This window comes from Mauremys reevesii, linkage group 18 (assembly GCF_016161935.1).
Source record: "Mauremys reevesii isolate NIE-2019 linkage group 18, ASM1616193v1, whole genome shotgun sequence".
NCBI lineage: Eukaryota > Metazoa > Chordata > Testudines > Geoemydidae > Mauremys > Mauremys reevesii.
Genome location: NC_052640.1, coordinates 21413832 through 21437211, shown reverse-complemented (window position 1 = coordinate 21437211; position 23380 = coordinate 21413832). Strand labels below are relative to the sequence as shown.

Sequence of the window (23380 nt, the reverse complement as noted above, 5' to 3'; positions counted from 1 at the left end):
CCTTTCCAAAGCAAGAGCAGGAGCAACACAGCTGCCTCTGAGCAGGAAGTAAAGCAGAATCCACTTCCATCAGAGCAGAAAAGGAATAATTAGATCCTCTCTCCACAGGCCCAGCCTGCTTAGTCACAGTAGCTTGTTCTGGGCTTGTGAATAGACAGCTGCTTTGTTAGGCATGCTCTGCTCCATTCTAATGCTAGACTTTGCCAGTATGTCTACAGAGTCAATATCCCATGGTGTTAGCAAGAGGTGAAGGCATGTTCTCTGAATTGTGGAGGTGATTGTGGCTGTCTCTCTCTTATGCAGGATGGGGTTGTAGCTCTGAATGGAGCAATGGGTGAACTACAATGGCCTTAATTATTCTCTCCTCTCACTGCTTTGCAGTTTGGGGTAGGGGGCCTTGCCTGGGTTTGAATAATGCTGTTAGCCGGCTCGTGCAGCTAAATACCCAGAATGAACTGAACGGTGTTCAGAAAGGCATGCTGAGCTGCTCACGCTTCCTAGGTGTGAGCAGCTACTTCAACTGAAGCCCACACAAGTTTCCACAGAACCTTTTTATTTTCCTTTTTAAGCTTTAATACAATGTAGCACAATCTGCATATTTATTTTGAGGTATTTAAAATATTTACAAAGAAATGGTATTCAAAGACTTTAAAAAAAAAAATCCCTTTTCTGAACCATATAAACATCAACCCTTAATGTCTGCTCAGTAAGTCCCCTTAAAGTAAGTGGGTAGAAAACCTTATTTGGATGGCTTGAACCCTGCTGCAGCAATGGGGCTGTGCATTTCTCTGAATTAGTCCTACACAGATTATGAACAGACAAGTGCTTCTTGCTGATACACTTGCCCTAAAATCTTTATCCAAACTGGCCCCTTTGGATAAACAGCCCCTACAGCGTGACCTCTCCTGCAGCCTGTGCAAGGGACACAGAACAGGATGCACAAGGCCTTGATGTGCCTGCACTAGTGCAGCTGGCTTGTCCTTCTCTCAAGCACTTTCCACTTGCATTCACCCTAGGACTGGCTTAAACTCTTGTTTGCTGGAAATACACATCCCTGGGGAAAGTCTGAAAGGAATTCAGAAATGGCTACTATCCCTTTAAGCAGCAAAGAGTACTTGGCCGTTCTGCCTGAAGCTGATTGAGGGGTTGTCTATCTTCCCTCCACTTCTGAAATATTTCTGCCCTAGCAGACAGCCCAGCTCGATGCTCTGGAACCAGGCTCTTCCGTACCAGCCAAAGAGAGTGGGGAATGTGTCCTGGGCACTGGAAGACTTTGCTTTAAGAGTATCTTGAGAGAGATCTCTTAAGCAATGCATTGGGGGCTGTCTCCCTCCCCTTTAACCAAAATCTTCTGTCTCCTAGCTGAACCTGAGCTCTTCATGTGCCCATATTGATAGTTGTCAGTTGACTCTTCCCCATCTCTAAAAGACATTTGCACAGAACAGCTTTTCTCCTATAAAAGTACATTCAAAGTCTCTACACAACCCTGCTGTAAAGCTCCCACCAGTCCCTCTGATACTGCTGCTGTGTCAGAGTACAGGCTGAAATGCATGTAACACTGGTCAAAAGGGAGAGGAACAGAAAAAGAGGATGCGGGGAGTTCCCATTCTGAAGTACAGGAGGTGGGGCCAGCATGGCACATTGCACCAGTCCTCAAGTGAAACAAGTCCTGCTAGCCACAAAATGAACAGCCCCCATTTCAGTGCATCTCCAAGTCCTGTCACTTGCTGGAATTCATCAACAAAAAAAACACAAATGAACCCCCACTCCCAAAACAAGAGACTGGGATCTTAGCCTCAATCGTTTCAACCTGTGCCTCTCCTGGCCCTAGCTCCTCAGGCACCAGGAGTACCCGCCTGGCCCATGAGAGGTGCGTTGCCATCATGTGCCTCCTCTATGGGGGTCTGGTTGGTGTGTACCACTATCGTGTTCTCATCCACAAGCTCACAGGCCTGGTTCGTGAAGGCAGAAAGTGGAAGGGTGATGCGCTGCATTTCACGCTCATAAACCTTCTGCTCGTGCTGCTCCTTCAAGTCTTTGCCCCTAGAAAGAACCAGAACAGGTGCTCTGAGTGCTGACTGCAGTAAGGTCAGTCCCTACACGTGGGCTCTGGCCCAAAGGAGCTGCAGCAGAAGGGAAGAAGCTACTGCTCCAACAACAGACCAGGCCTTTAACATGAATGTGAGGTGCTGGGTTTTTCCCCAAACTCTGAACTACAGAGCTGAAAGCAAACCGAGCCAGGTGCGGTGTGGGGGGGGAGGTTTCCAACACTCCTTGCTTTTGACTGGTTCATCTAGTCTTACACCATCATGGAGGTTAAAGCCAGTCTGCTCCCACCTGGCACTAGACTCAAGGCCCAGACAGTAGATATGGAAACAACATGTGGCAGCTAACTGGATTTTAGTTTATGGCTCTGTCTGGAGTCCCTGTAACATGCAGGACTGCTGAGTCAAAGCAGGAGCTGCCAATGTTTAGAGAAGCCATTAACGGTGAATGGTAGGAAAGGATGCAAGAGCTCTGGGTGGTGGCTGGCACTTGCACAGGTGAGGAGGGATAAACACATGCTTTAGGCAATGAGTATCTTCCAGAAAGCAAACTGCGTTAATGGCACTGCTCAGCGTAGGTATGTAATGATTTTATGTGCCTGCTGTGTTCCAAAGAGACTTGCTTCTCCAAGCTACCTGACCCCTCACATGACAGCAAGGAAGGTGACACGTCTTCAGTGTCTGGTGCCAAGAAGTGGCTTTTTTTAAAAAAAATGAGTGACAGTTACTGAACTCTATAGCAAAGGTAATGAGTGCTTTAGTTAATGAGACACCAACCAGGTTTTTTTAAGACAAGTGCTACATGCAAAATTTAACTCTAACCGGGAAGCCAATGCTCCTGAACATGGCGAGCTGAAAAGGGGAAAAACTGAAGCATCCAGTGCTGACCCTGCCTGAAGCTTGAACTTGGGCTATTTTGATTTAAGGGAGGGGCTACTAAGAGTCAAGCCTCCCCAAAATCCAAATCTCACAGCAAACACAGTCCTGGCAGAGCCAGGCCCCAATTCAATTGAAGTCTGGTGGATCAGAAATTACATTTCAGACTATCCTTTGCTTGAGCCCTGGAGTAGCCAGCTCCAAGAGGCTAGAACAGCTTCCAGGGTTTATTGCCAGGCAGGTCTAGTGCAGTCTAACGTTTGTTCTTCCCTCCTCCCCCGCCAGTCCTCTCTATCTACCTGCACTGGCCCCCTCCATCACGCTCATTAGCAAGTGCTAGATTCGTGCTCTAACCTTATGTAACACTGCTGGGAGTCTCTGCTGTCCAAGCTTGCTGATACATCGTATGTAAGGACTTGGCTCAGCCTGCTTCACTAGGAGAGGTTGGCCGCTAGCTACAAGAGTTAAGCCCTAAAGCAGGGATGTGATAATCGCTCTGTGGCTGTAGGATGTCTGTCTGGAATACTATCAACAAACTGCAGGCCCGATCAGCCTGTCAGGTGCACATGTAAGTCTGACTGAACTGAAGGGGAGTTGAGTATGTGCAGCTGTCAGGCTAACGGGGCCATGCAATTCAAAGGACAAATTTAGGAAAGGGAAAGAATTATGATTCTACCCTGTTTTCACTCAAATAGATGAAGGTATAAACACAAAAGGGAGAGCTGGCTTAGACTGCTAGGAGTAGGAAGGGGAAGAGTGGGCTCAGCCTGGGGAAGACACAGAACAAAGGGCAGGTTACTGTGGTTTGGGTGTTTGTTTTTAAATACAGCTGTTATTACTGTCTCACTGTGTTAGGGCCTAATCCTATGAGGTACTTAACTCCCACTGCTTTAACAGAGTAGCCAGTACTTGTGACTCGCAGATGTGCTGGCAGGTCCATATTGGGGAATCATAGGCAGATTAGTCACTATGTGTTATGTTATGTGTCTACATAACTGCAGCCCTGCCAAGGGCCTCTGACTTGCAATAATGGAATGGAAGCTTAATAAATCTTGCCCTGTGACACTTTTCAGAAACCAAGTGGTGAAAGCTCCATCAATCAAGACATATAGAACTATATGGTGCAGCATCTTGGAGGCTATACTTCAAGGGGAGTGGGCTCCTCCACTGGCCCTGGGAGAACGGGGGGTTATTATGGGACCTAATACCTCTGTATTTAAATGAGTTCCATCAAGGCTATGACAAGACCAGATCTCACAGCAGCACCACCACCAATGTATAAGAGCCTACCCTTCTCAGAGTCCTGCATGAACTGGGACTTAGGTGTTATCTATAGTAGCTCAGAATTTCCTGACTTTTATAGGCCTGTATCACAGCCACAACGCAAACTCTTGATCCAGAGACTACTTACCTTTTGTAGATGTAGCCCACAACAATGCCAGCTCCAATGGCAATGATTATCACCATCATGATGAAGGCCATCACATAGCCTGTGGAGAAGGAGCAGAAGCGACAAAGTTAGGAACAAGGCAGCAGCTCAGCTTCTGTATACAGCAGTGGCTTTAGGGTTCAGAAAAGAAACATCCTGTTGTTGTCCCACTGAGGAATCTACAGAGTGTTCCTGGAGGTCATACCTAATGTCCCCAAGTCCTTCTTTTCGTTGGACTTCATCCGGACTCTCTGACTGATCCCAATGACGGGCTGCACAGCAGCTGCCTCGCTCCGGGCTGGTAAAGTATCAGCTGGTTCAAATACCTGGTCTATCCCCTGAGAAACCTCAGCCACAACTGTAGGGACCAGAGTCTCTGTGGAGGAGGTATCAACTGTTGGGGGAAAAAAATACATTAAAATGTGTCACCAAAGTTTCATAGCAACAGCTATCTTGTGAATGGGGCACAAACCCATCTCAGACCCAGAACCTTGGGACCTCCCTCATCTTAGACTGACACATAGTCCCACTCCCCCTTAGATGTTACAATGCCTCCCCACAGATGGGAGAAAACACACACACACACACTTTTCAGTTCAACTGCTGCTAAAGGTCAAGAGCAATCTAGGCAACTGGCAGAGCAGAGCACCAAAATAGGAGTGAGAGAACAGAGGTGAGACCTGAACCCAGAGCATTAATCAAAGGGCCACCAGGTAAATCCATTTATAGCTCAATATACAGAGAAAAAAAATCACGCTGAACAGAAATGACCAAGCTAATCAATATCCCCATACTGAACTCTTGCAGGAGCACATTACTGAGCAGGAAAGGCCTGCGTGGGACTGGTCTATGAAAGAATTTAAATCCATCACCACTCTCTTATTTACAGCTTGCTACCAAACAGCCCTTGTGAAAGAGTGAAGGGAAGAGGGGGAGCACTCACTCTGGGTCCACCATCTAGCTCACGTTTCATATTCCTGACAAAAGCTAAAGGGGGTGTCAGCTCAGGGCACTGGCAATATAAACCTTTCACATCATCCATGTGGCTCACTAATCTTCATATTCCATTTCATATGACCACAGTGAAATAACGAAGACCATACCAGCAGGACACGCTTCTACTCCCTGTCTGGGCTAGTCCTAGACAAGAAAAACTACCTTTTTGGAGGAGACCCCCCCCCACTCAATATGCTGCCATGACTGAAAGCCACCACATCTTTTCTATGGGTCTCAGAACCCCCATCCCACACATATGATGGCAACATTCCTTCCTTTAGGTATTTTTCCTTGGAGCATTTTGGTTCAATACCTTGAGTCTGTGATCAGCCAGACTGACTTCCCATATAACACAGACCACAGGACTTCCCTGAATTAATTTCTCTTTGAACTATAGCATATCTTTTAGAAAAAAAATATTATGTGATTCGGGGGGAGGGGGTCTTGGGTTAGTAACAGGCAGGAGACCACCAGGAAATAAAGGTCCCTCTGCAGAGGGATGTTACTTCACACGGTGTCTTTCAGAAAAAAAATGAGAACAGGATCTGGCAGGGGCTATGCCTGGGGAGAGAAAGCAATGGGACAGCCTCTTCCCCGGGCAGACATACCACAGCAGGGAAGGTGGTTTAATCTGACAAAATGGCTGGCTCCCTGGCAACTGCGCCAATTGCTCAGCATATTGGCTCCCAATCCCAGGCAGTTCCCCAGTCCTAGGACTTTTAAATAAAGAGCCATAAACAGGGAACATCTGCTCTGCTTTGTCCTTAATGAGCTGCAGTCCAAGGGTAGGAGGACTGAGAAGACTGAGGGAAGCAAGAATTCTGGGTTACCTAGTATTGTCCTGCCTGGGGTGGAGGACTACATGCAAGGAGGAACACGCTCTCCTGTAGAACAAAAGGACCCCACTTGTTATGCCCTTCCAGCTTGACTGTGAACCACAGATGACTACTCTCTGGGAACGTTTTTTTAACCAAAACAAATTTTGAAATGAAAGATGGGGGTGCCTAGGGGAGGTTTTTGGGGCACAGACTCTTAGACATTAGAGAGGAGAGTAAACAAGCAGATAGTTCAGACAGGATCAGTGCAGATGTGTTCTGTATTGTGCATCTTCTAACATTTTCCCTGGAATAGTCCTAAACAGATTATTCCCCACTCTAACACCTCTATCAGGGATATCTTCCTGGTATACCAGTTCTTCCCTTTCTTAATTTCTTCCTGTTGATTCTAATTATTCTCCCATCAGACAACTCCTCTCCATACCTGTAGGTGGTTAGCCTGTCCCCCTATCAATCCCACTGTGTCCACTCTGGATAGCTTCACTTGTTTAATCTTTGCTTCCAGCCCCCTGTAGTTTCACGGGTGCCGCAGCTGTTTGCGAAGCTCCCCACAAGCTGGTGCCTGAGCCTCACAGTCCCTGACATTCTGCTGCTCTTCGCTCCCTCCAGTTTGTGACACCTGAGCTGCCCACCCTGACCTGGCCTTTCCCTGCAGTGACCCACGTGGGACTAGGGGCTGGTGGGGAGGGGGCTGCGCAGAGGCTCGCTCTGGGGCGCGAGACACACGCGGGAAGGGCCAGCATGACGTCACGGAGGGTGCCCTGGAAAGAGCGGGGCTGGGCGGCTCACTCCACGTGCAGGGGGCGGGGACAGCCCCGCCCTGGGGGCGGGGTTAAATTGTTTACACGCCGAGCTAGAGCCGCTGGGATGACATCACCCCAAAACGGGAGACCAATCAGCAGCCCCTAGAAGCTTGGCAACAGGGCAGCCAATCCCGCTGCAGCAGGGGTGGGGACTGGCAACTGCACCCCCTCGTTGTTCACCCGACGCGCTCCCCCGGCGCACGTGCCCTGGCCCCGCTGACCCCACGCGGGGAGAGCAGCGGGCACGTGGCCCCGCAGCGGGGGGGACCCCCGACTGGGGCAGGGGGGAGCAGGGCTCGCGCCAGCCCGGGGAAGCGCGCGGGGAGCCCAGCGCCGGGCGGAATCGCGCTCACCTGGGCAGGGGGCGATGTCGCAGGGGCTCCGCTCCGGGATGCCGGCCTCGCCGCTCACGTAGCACCAGGGGGCCGCAGCGCCGTCGGGGTTCCGGCAGCTGCTGTGATCCTCGGAGACTGGGGGCCGGGAAAGACAGTTAATGCGCGGCAGGGGCTGGGCTTGCACCCCCCCCCAGCCCGGGAGACACACACGGGGGGGGGACGGGTAGTAACACAACTGAGGAGCTGTTTGGAGCCGCCCCCCCCAAACCCAACCGCCCCCGCGGCGGGGCAGCCGAGCGCACCTACCTGCGAGGAGAGCGGCGCTGTGGTTTCTCCGCACCGCCAGCCAGTTCAAGCACGGGGCACCGCTCGAGGTGAGCTGCTGGCTGCCCCGGTAGGAAACGCCATTGCCACGGACACATTCTGCAGAGAACGAGAGAGCCCTACCGGCCCTGAAACTGCGCCCGCTTTGTAGCCCCCAGCGGCACCCCCTGGTACCAGCCCCCTCTCGCCCCCGGCCTCTGTCTTCTCGCCTCTTCCGTCAAGGCACCTTTAAAACATCAAAGCCCCGAACACCCTCCCCGGACGCCATGACATTTCCGAGCTGAATGGGGGCGAACAGACTGTTCTAAAATGGGGGCCGAAAGTCTCTCCGCAGAGCCAAGCAACTCTTCAAACTGCCCAGAAGGGGAGGGTTGGGCGACCAGCTCCGCTGATCTGCAAACGTAGGGCAGCATCTCCCCCCCGTTTCCCTGAGCCACCCCTTCGGAGGCGTGCGGCAGCTCCCCTCTCCCGGGCTGGAAGTAGTAACAACAACCCGATCCATGGTTTCCACTTTCCGCACCCCCGCTGTCCCTGCGTCCTGAGATCCGTCACGTCCTCTTTACCCTTTCTAGACTCCCAGAGCTGGCAGGGACCTCGGGAGGTCACGCTGTCCCTGCACTCAAGAGGACCGGACTTATTTTATGTGCCACAATCTCAAACCCCTGGCAGAGGCAGAAGGGTTTTCAGGAGGCTGAGATTTGCCTTTGTTCCTGGTAACAAAGATGGAGCTCGGAGTCCCTCTCTCCGAAACCATCCGGAATAAGACACCCCTGCCCCACAGCAGGGCAATGCAGGCTCGGGGAGCTCGGTGCGTGTGTGCGGGATGGGGGGGTTCGGCTCTCACCTTCGGTGGCAGACGCTGCTGTTAGCAGCGCGGCGCCGAGAAGCAAAGCTTGCACCCAGTCCAGCATCCTTGATCCAATCCGGGCACGAGCGAAGGCTGGAGAAGTAGCCGTGGAAGTCTCAGCAATCTGGGAATGCTGCTCGCTCCTTTTTGGCCTCGGCCCCTGCTTTGGTCTTGTTATTTTCTCTTGGTAAACAGGCTGGGCTGTAGCTCACTGCAGCGAAGGCTCCTCCTCTCTAGAGTCTGGCTCCTAAACATGCAGCGAGAGCGAGAGAAAACAGCTGCAGCAGAGAGTGGCGGAGCAGGCAGCCCCAGGGTCTGTGTGCCCGACCCCTGGCTCGGAGAGTTTCGAGGATTCACTAATAAAATATAAACGGTGAAACAGAAGCACTAGGGCAAACTCCGGCAACCTGGGCTTTCACGTCCCCTGACCTCCGAAGGTTTTGCACGATTCTGGGATCGGCGAGGGGCGCCCAGGAACCAGTTATAGCAGGAGTTAAATCACATTTAACCCCTCCGTGGCTGTTGCGTGCACACAGGCGTAGTGGAGCCGGTTCAACTCCTTTGGCCTCCCGCCTATGGGGAGGTGGTGAGCTTCTGTCTGCGGCTCCCCTCACAGCACTCTCAGATTGCAGCACAGGCTCCCCTCTGCTGCAATCTCTCCGGGGATAATAATCCCTAGGCCTACACCCACAGACACACCAAGGAATACACACACCATTCAGAGATGGAGAGACCCATCCCCTTCCCACCTTCAGCAATAAATCCCTCTGTGCTACTAGTCACCCACTGAGGGAGTTAGGAAATCAAGTTTACCTGTGTGACAATGCATGTTATGAAACAAGGCCATTTGATGTTTTTTGCTGGTCTAGTGGATTGATTGGTAACAGTGCGATGACAGCTACAGAAGGGCCATGCTTGCTATCCCACAGGAGTAGTGCCATAGAAGTGGGGGTTTGAAGAAAAATATGATTCTAGAGTGAGGAAGGGTGGATGTTATTCTATTCAGGTTCTTATACTGCAGTGCTATGGGATCTGAGGGAAGGGTATTTGCAAAGTAGAAATACTGTACTATTGCAACTGGGGTACATGTGTTTGCCTGTCTCAGCTTCTTCCTACAGCCTTGAAATCAGTGACAGAACGTGTCTGCACAACATGGTAGAGAGAGACCCAGGTTGGCACCTTTTAGACAAGATCCTGATCTTAATCATGTGCAATTAATTTGTATATTGGAAACAAACCTGAGCTGCTGGAGTAAGGTAAATATTTTTGGTAATAACAAGCAATTATAGCTATAAACACCTTCATTAACTCCAACAGCTTAATAGAGGGAGAAAACAACAATTTGTCTCACAAGTGTAGCTTCCCTGGTTTCAGCTACAGGATGGGTCACAGGCCCCATTTTACATATTCATGCGTGATTCCTTCCAACCTCTACCAATCTGAATCCTTGGCCTCCATATTCATGACATCTTTGGTTTCCCCAAGGATCCTAATCCTGCCATCTTTAGTCTGGATATGAGGAAGAATTTCTCTCTTTTAGAAATGTACACAGGGGGAAGATGGCCCATGAAGGGCTCCCTATTCACCTGTAACTACCAAGGTGTACTCCCTTATTTCCTAATTTGGGTTCCTCTGAGTTTGCCATAGTAAGCAGGAAATCCCAAACAGTGTAACTAAACCTGGTGGCACTCACTAACACACAGGCTATGCTTTCACCTCAAGGACATCAATTCCTGGAGCTTCTCTGCTTTTCATCTGTTTTTTCTTTATTTAATCCCACATAATTTAGAATCTGTGGCTCTGGTCCTAGTTTTCTGGAGACATGCTCACAGCAGAGAATAAGAGGTGAAAACTCCCTGAAAAATACTGTTAGTGTTGGTTCCGCTGTAGGCATTCTATCCAAATAATGCAACCTTTTTGTAGCAATTTCAGACAATATGTTTAAAATAGACAAATGAAAAACAATCAGCTAAAACGGGTTGGCAACCTTTCAGAAGTGTTGTGCCAAGTCTTCATTTATTCACTCTAATTTAAGGTTTTGTGTGCCAGTAATATTTTAACGTTTTTAGAAGGTCTCTTTGTAGAAGTCTATAATATATAACTAAACTATTGTTGTATGTAAAGTAAATAAGGTTTTTAAAATGTTTAAGCAGCTTCATTTAAAATTAAATTAATCTGCAGAGTCCTCTGGACCAGTGGCCAGGACCCGGGCAGTGTGAGTGCCACTGAAAATCAGCTAACGTGCCGCCATAGGTTGCCTACCCCGAGCTAAAGTATTCACCCCTTCTGGATGGGAGAAAGTCTCTAAAAAGGTCTAGGGAGGAAGGATGGGCTTGTGGTTAAGGCATAAGACAGTAATACAAGGTTCTATTTCTGGCTATGCCACAGAGCTTGTGTGTGACCTTGGGCACTCCACTCTCTCCTCTGTGCTTCATTTTCACTTTCTATAAAATAGGGGTAGTTAATCATGATTTCCTACCTTAGAGGGATGTTGAGAAGATCAGTGCTTATAAAATGCTTTGGAATCATCACCTGGAAGCCGCTAAAAGAGTGAAAAGTATTTTTACACCCGAAGGCTACAAGGTCTAGTGGATAATGGATGACTGGGCATCCAGCAAGTATATATTCTACTGGTTCTCCACATGATCCTGGTGAAGTTAAGCTTCCTGGGGCTTGTTTCACCACCTGTAAAATGGGTATATTAGTACTCAGTCTGCTTTAAAGGACTTTGACATCATTGGTGAAGGAAGCTGCATAAGTACTGGTTCCCACTAGCTGAAATGTCTGCTCTGTTTAATTGCTTTATGTTTTACTGTGGGGACAGACTGTTGCTGGGCCAGGTTCCAAGGTCTTATTTCTGGCAGCACTTTCACTGAAGCCTGTAGAAGTTCTGACTAAGGCTGTAGGATCTGACGAAGTGGGTATTCACCTACGAAAGCTCATACTCCAATACATCTGTTAGTCTATAAGGTGCCACAGAACTCTTTGTTGCAGTCAAATCAGGGAGTCTAGGATGGACTCAAAAGCTCTCACATTACCAGGAAAGCACAATAGCCTTTTCCACCTGTCTGACTTGTACACATTTCTTTTTTCCTTTTATCTCCAGTTTTTCTGGGGTGCCAGGGCAGATTTAGGCCCTGCAGTTTGACAGAGCAAAGTCTAATGAGATGCCATGGAACTCCAGAGAGGGGGGGAACAAGGGAATTAAAAGCTGTGCTGCTCATTAGGAATGGGTTGAATCTACTTGCTCTGCTCTTGCAGCTGAGAGCTTCTGTTAATTTCTAGAGACTTTATTTGAAAAGGAGGTGTTCCACTGATTATTGGATGGATACCTCTGTGCTATATCCATGGCACTTCTCAGTCAAGGATCTTAAAGCACTTCACAGAGGTACATCAGTATGCCATTTTACAGATAGGAAAATGGAGACAGAGAGGTTATGTGATTTTCTCAAGTTTGCATTGTGAATCCCTTATCTAGGTTCTGGTCACATCTCTGTCTTGCACGCAGTTTGGTGCTTTAACCACTACAAAATACTTCCTTCCATTGATATATCTGTATCCCCAAATGCAGACATTGTCTGTACAGGCTGATATTATGGTATTTACCTTATAGTAGCAGACCAAACTGTCACAGATGTTTTCTTCTTCCAGACTGTCCCTTTGGTTTTCTTTGTTCTACTTCTTCACCTGTGGGAAAACTTAATAAAAAGTTTAAAGAAAGAAATATTCCAGGGTAGTTAAGCACTGGAATAAATGGCCTTCGAAGGTTGTGGAATCTGTCAGAGATATTTAAGAGCAAGTTAGACCAAGATATGTCACAGATGGTCAGATAATACTTAGTCCTACCTTGAATGCAGGGGTCTGGACTAGAAGACCTCTTGAGGTCCCTTCCAGTCCTATAATTCTATGAAAACAACAGTGGAGCTTACCTGCCACACAGGGTGCTGTGAGAATGAGGCAATGTTTGGAAAGGGCCCCGAAGACAGAAAGCAACAAGTATACTAAGTGTTCTTAAGTACTTACAAGTAAAATGCAGATAATTCTGCAAACCATTCCTACTCCCAGCTCGATCATAAAACAGTGTCTGTCAGGGTTTCTCACCTAACAAACCCATCCTTACAAGATGCTCCAGGGGACAGAAACAAATTCCAACACGTTATTTCTGGCTTACAAAAATGATGAGGAGTCAATCACAAGGACTGGGACAAGGGGGCTCCGACTACACATGGAGTTTATGAAGTTGTGGGCCAATGTGGAGCAGCAGAATTACAAGCCAGAGAGCGAAACCATGTATTACGGGTCAGAGGGGAGAGAGGGAGTGAAAGTTCTGACTCCATTGCTGGATCTCCCTGCTGGCATGGTAAAGAAAAGGCTCTCCCCTCCCCCCTCCAATCCAAGAGCAGGAGCTACTGCCAAGTAAGTGACAGCCAGAGCCTCCAGGACTAACAAGGAAGTCAGCAGGAGCAAAACAACCTGCTCTGATATTTGAACTGGTCTGGACAGGTTCAGAGAGTTTGCTCTACTTACTCAGAGTGCCTTCGCTGATGAGTTTTCTGCATGGTATATAATGAAAGGCTAGAGGCTCTAGCAGTGTAATCTGGGTCCTGTGGTTCAGAGGAGGGCAAAGTAGCCCCTGTGGGTGACTGCAGGGCTTGAAGGGGGAGTTATATTTTTCCATCACAAAGGGGTCAGTGCTGAATGCATTTGGAGTCAGGACACAACCCCCAGCATGATCGAACCCTTCAGACAGCTACATCTTTCTATTGTGGCCTCTCTTGTGATAATCTGTACAGCATTTTACCACGATGGTAATCAGTACCACTCATCACCAAAGCAAGCAAACAACCCAGAGTTATTTGTATTCATGCTGGTCTATTTTGTAACAGACTCAATTTAGATTACTGTTGTCCTTGTCAGAACTCCTCCTTCCTGGTTTCTGGGCCAGGCACACAAATAACAAAACTGCTTGGATTACATAACCTGTTGTTTTTACTTGCTATGTGTCATGGCAGGATATCACCAAACCCTAGCTGTGTTATTAGGCACAAGGCACAGCTGACGGAGGAGGGGGTGATTTCCCAACCTAGGCTACTGCTGGAAAAACAGAGCCTGTCTCTTTAAGGGTGGAGGAGAAATGCCTTTGTGAGGAAGGCAGCATGGTTTTAGTTGGGAGGCACCGTGATCTAAGGGGTGAAAGCACGGGCCTTGAAGTCAAGAGCTCAAGATTTATGAATGTTAATTTTTTAGATCCAGTTTTCCCTACATCCCACATACACCCCAGTTCGCTCGCCACTTTGGCATCTCCCCAACAATGAAACTGAAAGTTAGAAATACTTTTCCACTTTTTTTTTTTTTTTAAAGGAATTGTTCTCATATTTCCTCCTCTTTGTCTGCTGTTTAGCATCTTCTTATATTGGAGAAACTTGCCTCACATTTTAAAGGCTGGTGCTGTGTGTCTGAGCCCTGGGGAGTGCTTAGGCCTCCCCTGGTGCCATCTTTCCCCAACCCAAATGTAACACTAACAGTTTCACTTCTCTAATGACACCTGGTTCATTGTGAGCCTAGTAGCCAATTTTTTTTCCCTTCAACTTCAGAGTTGGATTTCTTCTGCAGCCTTCCCTACATGCCAAGTGATTCTGCTAATTCTCAAGCAGGTACAGATGCAAAATTGTAATTGGAACCATAGTTTTGCAAGGAATCTTGTAGAATTGCTAACTGTTTGATTACTTGATGCAGGTAAAATTCTGCCGCTTATAAAGTCTTCCTTGCTATGTTAACTTCAGACAATATACAATGCCACACCACTAAGCTGCACAGAAATTTGAAAGTAAGCATTTGTTCAGCAATGGATCATGCTTCTGCATGAGATTTGGCTCCAGAGGTACCAACCAGTGTTGCATTATCAGCTCCGGATAGCTATGCATCATACACTTCTCCAGCTTAACACTTCATGGCTCTTACTGCTTCAACTCTGCTTTTCCATCTTCTTACAGGCAGTTGTTTCACTGTAATACCAGAGTGTCCAGTGTGTTTCAAAACAATATCCCATTGACAAACGGATTGAAAATAAATTAAAATAGCCTGAATGACCCCCAAAAGGTTCACGCCTTCGGTACAACAGCCAGCAGCACTGCTCAATACCAGGCTGATAGAATGGGTGCTACTGGACACAAAAACTGTTCAAGAGAAGCTCACGCATCTGTTTCTACACTCCGCTATTCTTCCCTTTCATGTTAGCTCCATTGTCACAGTGTTGCCCTCTCACATCTGCAAGAGGCAGTCCCATTTTATTTAACTTCTGGAGAAGAACTTCTGCCATGCCTGCACCACTTGAATCATCCAGTTTCACAAATACTAAGAAGCATTCCTGTATTTTCACATTTACACTTTTTTTCCAGATCTTATGGAAATAAATCTTACAATCATAGACATGTCTACCGCTTGGCTATTAGCCAGTGTGCAACCATGGACGACTAAGTAATATTTTGATTCCTTCACCATGGATAAGATTTTGCCTCTGATTTCTGATGCCAAAAGGTCAATTAGCTCATTCTAAATTTTTTTCCCCCCAATGTAATGAAGACAGGACTATTTGACGTTATTCTTTGCAGAAATTATTTCATAATGTCATCAGACAGAACTATCAACTCCACAAATTTTAGGAAGTTTCCATTACCTGGTTCCTACAGCCTGTCGGAATGGCCTGGAAGAGCCATATCTGAACAGCAAGTGTCCAAGTAAGAGCGACAAGTCTATGCAGAACATTATGCCAGTGTTCTGTTTACACACTAAGTATATACTGATTATTTTGATCAACTATTACAGTTTAATCTCCCCTGCAGTCCATTACACATCTGAATGATTAAATGTGATCAAGAGATTTTTCATGACTGCTGAAAGTGGCAGATATATTTTTCCAGTCTCAGATGCCATTGCTTGCCAATTTGGACTTGACATTCAAAGTAAAGATCTTGCAACAAAGGCAAAATACATTATCACTGCCACCCTACCTCAGCCCTGCACCTGGATCCTTGGCCTAACCTGGCACCATCTTGCTATCCCCCACCTGGCCCCTTGCCCAGTCCCCCCCCCGCACTCACCCCTCAAAACGCACCACCCCCACCTGACCCCCCCAGCAATCCCTGCACCCGCCAGTCTGCCCCTTGGACCTTTCCAGAGGAGCTCCTCGCTATCGGGCTCCTTGCCCACACACTGGCAGCACTGCCAGAGACATGGTGGAGTTAAAGCGGTGGCTGCAGTGTGAGTCCGGGGCAGTGGCCAGGGACTGCCCAGGCAGCAGGGCCGACCTGAGGAGCAGTAGGCATGGACTGGGATCAACATGGAGCTGAACGGATTGCTGCACTTGTGGTGCAACCACCTGAGCTGCAGTCGCAATCTTCCCTGGTAACCCCTCCCCCAGGCATCCCTCCCAGCTTCATCCTCCACAGCTGTTGCCTATCTGCTGCCCTAGTCTTGTCCTTGCAGAAAGGCAAATGTCTCTGGTTTTCCTCAATTGTGCACATCACAGACATATAGAGACAGCACATTTTATAACTCCTACAATACATACAACCTCTCTGCAGCCACTACAAACATGCAGAAGCCAGCCCTGCAAGCATGAGAGCACCTCCCTCTGCAATTCTGGTTTTGAGTTTCATTGAATCACAGAAATGTAGGGCTGGAAGGGACCTCACAAAGTCATGAAGTCCAGCCCCCTGCGCTGAGGCAGGACTGAGTAAACCGAGACCATCCCTGACAGGTATTTGTCTAACCTGTTCTTAAAAACCTTCAGTGATGGGGATTCCACAACCTCCCACGGACGCCTGTTCCGACACTTAACAGCCCTTCTAGTTAGGAAGTTTTTTCTAATTTCTAACCTAAATTTCCCTTGCTGCAGATGAAGCTCATTTATTTTTGTCCCAGCTCCAGTGGACATGGAGAACAGTTGCTCACCATCCCCTTTTTAAACAGCCCTTCCTATATTTATCATGGCCCCCCTCAAGACTAAACCTGACCAGGGTTTTTTTTTTTTTAAACCTTTACTCATAGGTCAGGTTTTCTAAACCTTTTATCGTTGTTGTTGTTGTTCTCCTCTGGACTGTTTCCAATTTAGCTACATCTTTCCTAAGGAGGGCTCACACAATTGAACACAGTACTCCAGCCGAGGCCTCACCAGCGCCGAGTAGAGCAGGACTATTACTTCCCATGTCTCACATACAACAGTCCTGTTAATACAACCCAGAATATTAGACTCTTTTGCAAATGCGCCACATTGGTGACTCGCATTGAGTTTGTGTTTCACTATAACCCCCGAATGCTTTTCGGCAGCACTATCACCCAGCCAGTTATTCCCCACTTTGCAGTTGTACATTTGATTTTTTCCTCCCAAGTGAAGTACTTTGCACTTGTGTTTATTGAATTTCATCTTGTTGATTTGAGATGAGTTCTCCAATTTGTCACAGTAGTGTTGAATTCTTAATCTGGTCTTCCAAAGTGCTTGCAACCCCTCCCAGCTTTGTCTCATCTGCAAATTTTGTTAAGTGCACTCTCCACTCCAGTATCCAAGATATTAATGAAAATACTGACTACTGGACCCAGGACAGACCCAAGGGACCCCATTAGATATGTCCTCCCAGTCTGATAGCTAACCATTGATAACTGCTTTCTGGGTAAGGTCTTTCAACCACTTGTGCACCCCCATTACTGTAATGCAATTTCAGACCACATTTCCCTACATTGCTTATGAGAATATTGCATGGGACTGTGTCAAAAGTCTTATTAAAAATCAAGACATATCACGTGTACTGCTTCCCACCCATCCACGAGGCCAGTAACCCTGTCAAAGAGTTTGCCATCTTCAACAGCAACTCTAGTTGTGAAGTGAAGATCCCTAGCTGCTGTATGAGGAAGACCACAAGGATTCAGAAAGGCCTTTTCTCAGTGGGACAGGTAGTGTTACCTTGCCTCACCATACTATTTCTTACAAAATAGAGACACTGGGGTAGGATGCAGTGCACTCAATTAGTTAGCTAACACTTGACATGGGAAGGCTGCAGGGCTATTTCTTAAATAAAAGCATATTTATTTTAAAAGTACCCTTTCATCTTCACTCTCCTCCTGGTATTCAGTGGGGATGGCCAATGGATTGCAGCTGCTCTTTCACACAGACACTTGTTGCTGGGTCACCTTCTCCTGAAGGAGTTAGAGAAATCTAATCAAGCAGGCACAGAGAAAGGATTATGTGTGTTCAAAATAAGCCCATCCAAACATGTACACAATGCTGCTCAGGACAGCACAACCCTCACACAATCCTGTGACGACAGCAAGAGAAGCCTTTGTCAGGCTGGCAGGAGCTGTCTCTGCAAAGAGGGAAATTCAGAACTATGAAACATACAGGCCGTCTCTCCCTGCACCCTGGGCTTCTATAGTCCGGCTCCAGAAAATAAACGCATGCACCCTGCAGGGTTAATTCTCTTTTGGTTTATTACCATTTAAAATCAGTGTGTACTCCCTTGTACAGAGGCCTCAACTTCCAACAGAACATACAAAAAATACACACAATAGAAAAAAAATAGGTGAGTAAAAGTAATTGCTTGATACAAATGGGTCCCTAAGACAGCTGAGGTGGCTAGTCAGGCTCGGTTTCAATAGAGGTAGACCTATAAATAGGCAAGAAATTTAATTCAAGCAGGGAGAGAGTCACCCATCCTTATCAAAGCCTCACCTCCTGCTTCCATTGAAGATAGTGGCGAAATTCAAGGGCAGCAGGATTGGGGCTATCCAGAGCCAGTGACAAGCTTCTCTGCTCCCTCCCTTCCAAGGCACCATCTCTTCCATATGCCACTGCATCAGAAGAAACCTACTGTACCAGCTTTCCTGATTTACCCTCCTCACGCCATACATCAGCCATTCACTGTTCAGGACTTTTGAGAAAAGTCTTTTCATCTTAATACACCCTGTATCAGCATTAATTGCAGCAACGTTCCCTCTCTGCCTTACCATTGTGGTCTGACTTAAGTCTCTCCCAATCCATGCCCTTGGGTTCGAACAGTTAGCAGAGTCAGCCTGACAATTCTGGAGAGAGCTCATAAAAGCTGCCTGGAGAAGGTACCTGTCTGTTGATAAAGCAGCCAGAAAGCAATTAGCAAGAATGAGACACCAATTTATCATACAAAGCACATACCAGAGGTGTGTGTTTACTACATGATTGCAGGTAGCTTAGACGGTTATACATCAGCCAGTGTCTTCAGGAAAGGGACCCTCCAGCCCAAGGGAGTCACTGGAATGTCAATTAGGCACCAATTATTTCCTGCAGTGAACATCTCTCAGAGCACTTCTAGGTCTGCAAAACTGCAAAGGCCACCCAGGAAAAACTACATTCAGCTGGACCCAAAGACCACATCAGTAATGCCAGACAGCTTTTAAATACTGCACATTTAGAAAAGACTGCATCCCAATGTTTGTCCAACTTTTTATCCATGACACCTGAAGTCCAGGGTGCTGAACAGATGAAAGAGAGCAGAATTTGGCTCATTAACTGATCAGTCTCCACAACACACCAATGAAGTATGGTTCCCAGACCCTGTTTTATAGAAGGGGAATGAAATCTAGGAAGAGGGTAAAGAGTTGATCATCCCAGGTGCTAAGAGTGGTGTTAATGGGAGCTGAAGGGGCTCGGCATTCCACAGCTTCAGTGCAAATCAATGACAGAGCCAGGTTTACAATTCAGGATCTCAAGTCTCCCAGTCCCATGCTTTGAATACTGATCACATTTCTTCTCAGAGGAACATGGACTAGATACAGCAGTTCTCAAACTGTGGGTCAGGACCCCAACGTGGGTCGGAACCCCCTTTGAATGGGGTGGCCAGGGCTGGCTTAGACTCGCTGGGGCCTGGGGCTGAAGCCCAAGCACCACTGCCCAGGACCGAAGCCAAAGCCCAAGGGCTTCAGCCCTGGGTGGCAGGACTCAGGTTGCAGGCCCCAGGCCTGGGGCTGAAGCCCCTAAGCTTCAGCTTTGGCCCTCCTGCCCAGAGCAGCTTTGGCCCCTCACCGGGGGCAGTGGGGCTGAGGTGGGCTCAGGCTTCAGTTCCCCTCCTGGGGTCGTGAAGCAGTTTTTGTTGTCAGAAGGGGGTTTCGATGCAGTGAAGTTTGAGAACCCCGTAACTAGCAGATTACTGCGAAAACCAACTCCTGTGGATCACTCACAGGGCCTAGTGGGGCCTTGCTTTTGAAAGGGAGGTTTGCGCAAATGGAAAAAGGCAGGGCCCAGGAGGGGATGTCCAGACAACTCTAGTTTTCATCTAAGCTTTAGTATCACTCCCCCTCCCACGCCCCCCCTTGCTGATTTGTTCCTCCTCCTCTCTGGGACAGAACTGGGTATACGGGTTCAGAGAGTCAATATTACTCCACTCAAAATCAAAATTCAGCACAGTGCCTAGGCAAAAGGGTAATGGTACAGAGCCTGCTTAACTGATGTGAAGGGTTTCATCATAGTGGTAAGGCCAATGCACTCCACAGTATAGTTTGGCACGTCTCTCAGATTTTGTCACCTTGAACAATTGAAAACATGCAGTTTTATTTTTAGGGGGTAATGAAAAGAAGCCTTTTCTGTTTCATTGTTGGGGTGGGGGCAATCTGTAACTTCCCCTGTTTTGGCTTGACTCATTTTGTATGTAGTGAAACCCAGAGCATTTTACTCATCCTTTCAAGGTCAGAAATTAGTTCTTTTGAAATGTACTTTGGCATCACAAGTACTTTCTCTTTTTACATTAAAGCTGCAGATTGCATCACCCTCCAGACTTAAGACAGGCACCGGCTTAAGTTCAGATATTACATTTTAAGAACTGAGGTTTAAGGAAAAGCAAGACGTTAACAAGTTACGACAGACACTACAAAATCTAGGTTAGTTTTCCTGTTATTAATACAATCAGCTGAAGAGTTAGATCATTCAGTCACATGATTCCTCTATTTCAAGTAATTAATTATTGAGGACATTCAGTTCAGGGAGTGACAACTGTTAGGAAACAATGGGGAAAGAAAACATATTTCCTAAGCCACCGACACTCAGAAAAGAGGTTCAATACTGTCACCAGGCATTTACAGTTAGACCAAAGACTGGTATGAACACCGAATCCTCACCACCTTAAAGTCCTGTTGCTGTGCTTTAAGGAAATAAAAAGTCTGGTTTGCTCTACCTGTTTTATCCCATGTATTTTCTTCTTGTTGTTAAGGCACCGGACTGGGACTTGGGAGACCCGGGTTTAATTTCTAGTTCTGCCACAGACTTCCTGTGTGACCTTGGGCAAATCATTTAGGCATAGATTCAGCGAGACTAATGTGCTTTGCTGAATTAGATCCTTAATCCATGCCTGTTACCCACCTATAAAATGGTGATAATGTGCCCTCTCTTCACCCCGTATCTATCTTTGTTATATAGACCTTTGGGGCGTGGACCATTGCTACATTCGTATGCACTTCCAATCGGTTAGGAGGCTGGAGGCACTACTGCAATACAAATATCTCACTTTGATGTATAACTGAACTTTTTCCTTTCGTTAGTCTCCTCCTAATGCCTGAATGCCATTATGATCCAGTGTTTATGGCATGTCAGTCCCTGTCTCTCGGGAAGGAATTGTGAAATCTCAAAAACAGGATTGTAGACTCACCAAAGAAGGTGGGAAGGAAAGGGAAGCTCTTTCTAAAGGAGAGTTTGTTTACACAAATATGGGTACTCAGCAACTGGAAGGAAAATAGAAAAAGTTGGGTAAGGCGCCCAGAGTGCAGCTGTGTTCACTGCAAGATCATGCAGAAACACTCATCAGGTGATTTTTTTGTCCAGATCTTTTCAGTTCTATTAGAAGTACATACTTCCCAAGTTTAAAATCACACAGAATTGTTTTAAACCAGCAGTGTCACACCAAAAAAACATACACCTCATCTGAAATTAACAATTTGCCCCAGAAGATGCAAGGAACCATAAAATATTATTGGCGAGCTGCTTGGTTTCTACATTAACAAGCCCACCCCAGCCACCACGTCAGCACAAATCTCTCCCATGCACATTGGGACCAGTTAGAACAATCATTACAGGTTTGTTAACCTCCTACCTAATAGGTTTCATGTCCACTGGCCTGGGAAGCAAGTCGCTTTCATTTAATTTCAATCTAAGAGTCCCTTTGATAAGAAGAATACATGGGGATGCTTTTAGAATCCTCCCTTTTTAAAAGAAGCTCTACACCTTTTATGACATCAAGTCCAGTTCTGCAGCACTCAAAATAAAGTTCTGATGCAACTGGCCAAAATTCATCCCAGCCATAACTCCAGGGAAATCTGAATGAATTTGGCCCACTGTCTGAACTTCTCCCTAGGCTTATGCCTATTGTGAACAGAGTGCCCTCTCGGAGTACTCATGGAAACAATAAATGGAGACACATATGCTACGTTCACTTTTGTTAACTGCCCTCTCTCCTCCAGCTCAAGTCCAGCAGCAAGCTGATTCCCAAATTGTCAACAAAGCTCTTGCCAAACACACTACTCAGTTTACATCCTTCATCAACATTTTCCTGCCTACTTCCTCCCAAGTCCTCCAGTGTGGATAATCAATAAGAGTGAGGATGACTGGAGGTGCCAATCTCTGATCCTGGCTTACCCTTCTGCTGACTGGAAAGCCGGCTATATCTTGACATGCTCCTGGTGAAACCCTTGGCAGATCACAAGAGTTGTTTGGTCAAAGCCTGGATTAGTAAGATTTTAAGATATTTTATTACCTTGCCAAAATCTTGCTTCTTTACTGGTCAGCAAATGTAAAAATAAGGTAAACTCTAGAGATCGATACATCAATAATAGAAACAACTCTGTCTGAGCCACTTGGTTTTAAAACCTTTTTTTTTTTCTTTAAATGAAGACACTGTTTTTTGTTTTTGTTTGTGTGGGGTTTTTTTGGGAGGGCAGATGGGAGGAGAGGAGAACAATCTGCCCCCAAAATTAGCAGCAATTTGTCAATTTCATATCAACAGTGTGTGACACCAGCCCACCTGTTTGGGTGGGGCTTGCATTGTACAAAATGGGCCACAGAATATCTGTCTTTTGGTTTAGAATACTCAATACTGTTCACTTTACAAAATATAAGAACAACTTCCTGCATGAGTGAAGTCATGATTTTGGGGACTTTTTGGTGGCTGGAGGAGGGCGCTCAAAATCATGAAGAAACCCCACCCATGAGGCTTTATGGCAATGGCACAGGTGAAAAATAGCAAGAAAATGTGTCTTATTTCAGCTACATTATAGCTACAGAGTTTAAATTAGGAGCAATCAAGCACAGCACAGACAATTTTACGCAGCAGCTCACCGTTGTGTTCATCTTTAACACAAAAGTGCGACCCACAGAGAGTGCAGATCCCAGCATGCAAGGCTACATCTTGATCCAGCACCGTGCTGCATTAAAGATGGAGTCAGCCATCTTCTCCACCGTATGCAAATTTGATGTGGGTCTCCGGCTCCTTAGTTTGGCAGATCTAGTAATACTTAGCATGTACCTAAGCACCTGGCATTTCCAAAGCATTGTATAAACCTTCATTAGGTTAATCCTTGCAACACTATTGTGATGTAAGGAACCTTTATTTTGCAGATGGGGAGTTAAGGCAGAGGTTCAGTGACTTGTACTATAAGATCTTGAGCATCAGTGGCAGAACCATGATTAGAACTCAGGAGATTCCGGACTCCTAATGCAGCGTTGAGTTCACTAAATCGTCCGGACACTCGGTTTTTGGTACATAAAAATTTCATCAAAGTTAAATGTGGGAAGGCTAGAAAGGGATATTCAGCCTCTCTACATCGGCATCTGTGATCATCTATAACACAGCGTCCAATGCTCTAGAGATCAACTCCGTA

The 23380-nt window shown here is 46.8% G+C and overlaps 1 protein-coding gene across 3 annotated transcripts; it reads right to left on the bottom strand.

Annotated features, from left to right (window-relative positions):
• Positions 1–582: 582 nt before the first annotated feature.
• Positions 583–21735, bottom strand: PIK3IP1 (phosphoinositide-3-kinase interacting protein 1). 3 transcript variants are annotated; one of them, XM_039505113.1, is made up of 12 exons: positions 21598–21735; positions 18491–18606; positions 17588–17683; positions 12098–12189; positions 10971–11033; positions 9305–9462; positions 8489–8738; positions 7627–7743; positions 7339–7455; positions 4556–4744; positions 4333–4411; positions 583–2043 (listed from the first exon to the last, which is right to left on the bottom strand). In XM_039505113.1, the coding sequence occupies exons 7-12, from the start codon at positions 8553–8555 to the stop codon at positions 1836–1838; spliced, it is 777 nt and encodes a 258-aa protein (XP_039361047.1). In that variant the 5' UTR covers positions 8556–8738; positions 9305–9462; positions 10971–11033; positions 12098–12189; positions 17588–17683; positions 18491–18606; positions 21598–21735; the 3' UTR covers positions 583–1835. The 3 variants fall into 3 exon arrangements, with proteins under 3 accessions (XP_039361047.1, XP_039361048.1, XP_039361046.1); XM_039505114.1 differs by lacking the exon at positions 9305–9462; XM_039505112.1 differs by lacking the exons at positions 9305–9462; positions 10971–11033; positions 12098–12189; ... (1 more) ...; positions 18491–18606; positions 21598–21735 and having other exon boundaries at positions 8489–9105.
• Between the last annotated feature and the right edge of the window lie 1645 nt (positions 21736–23380).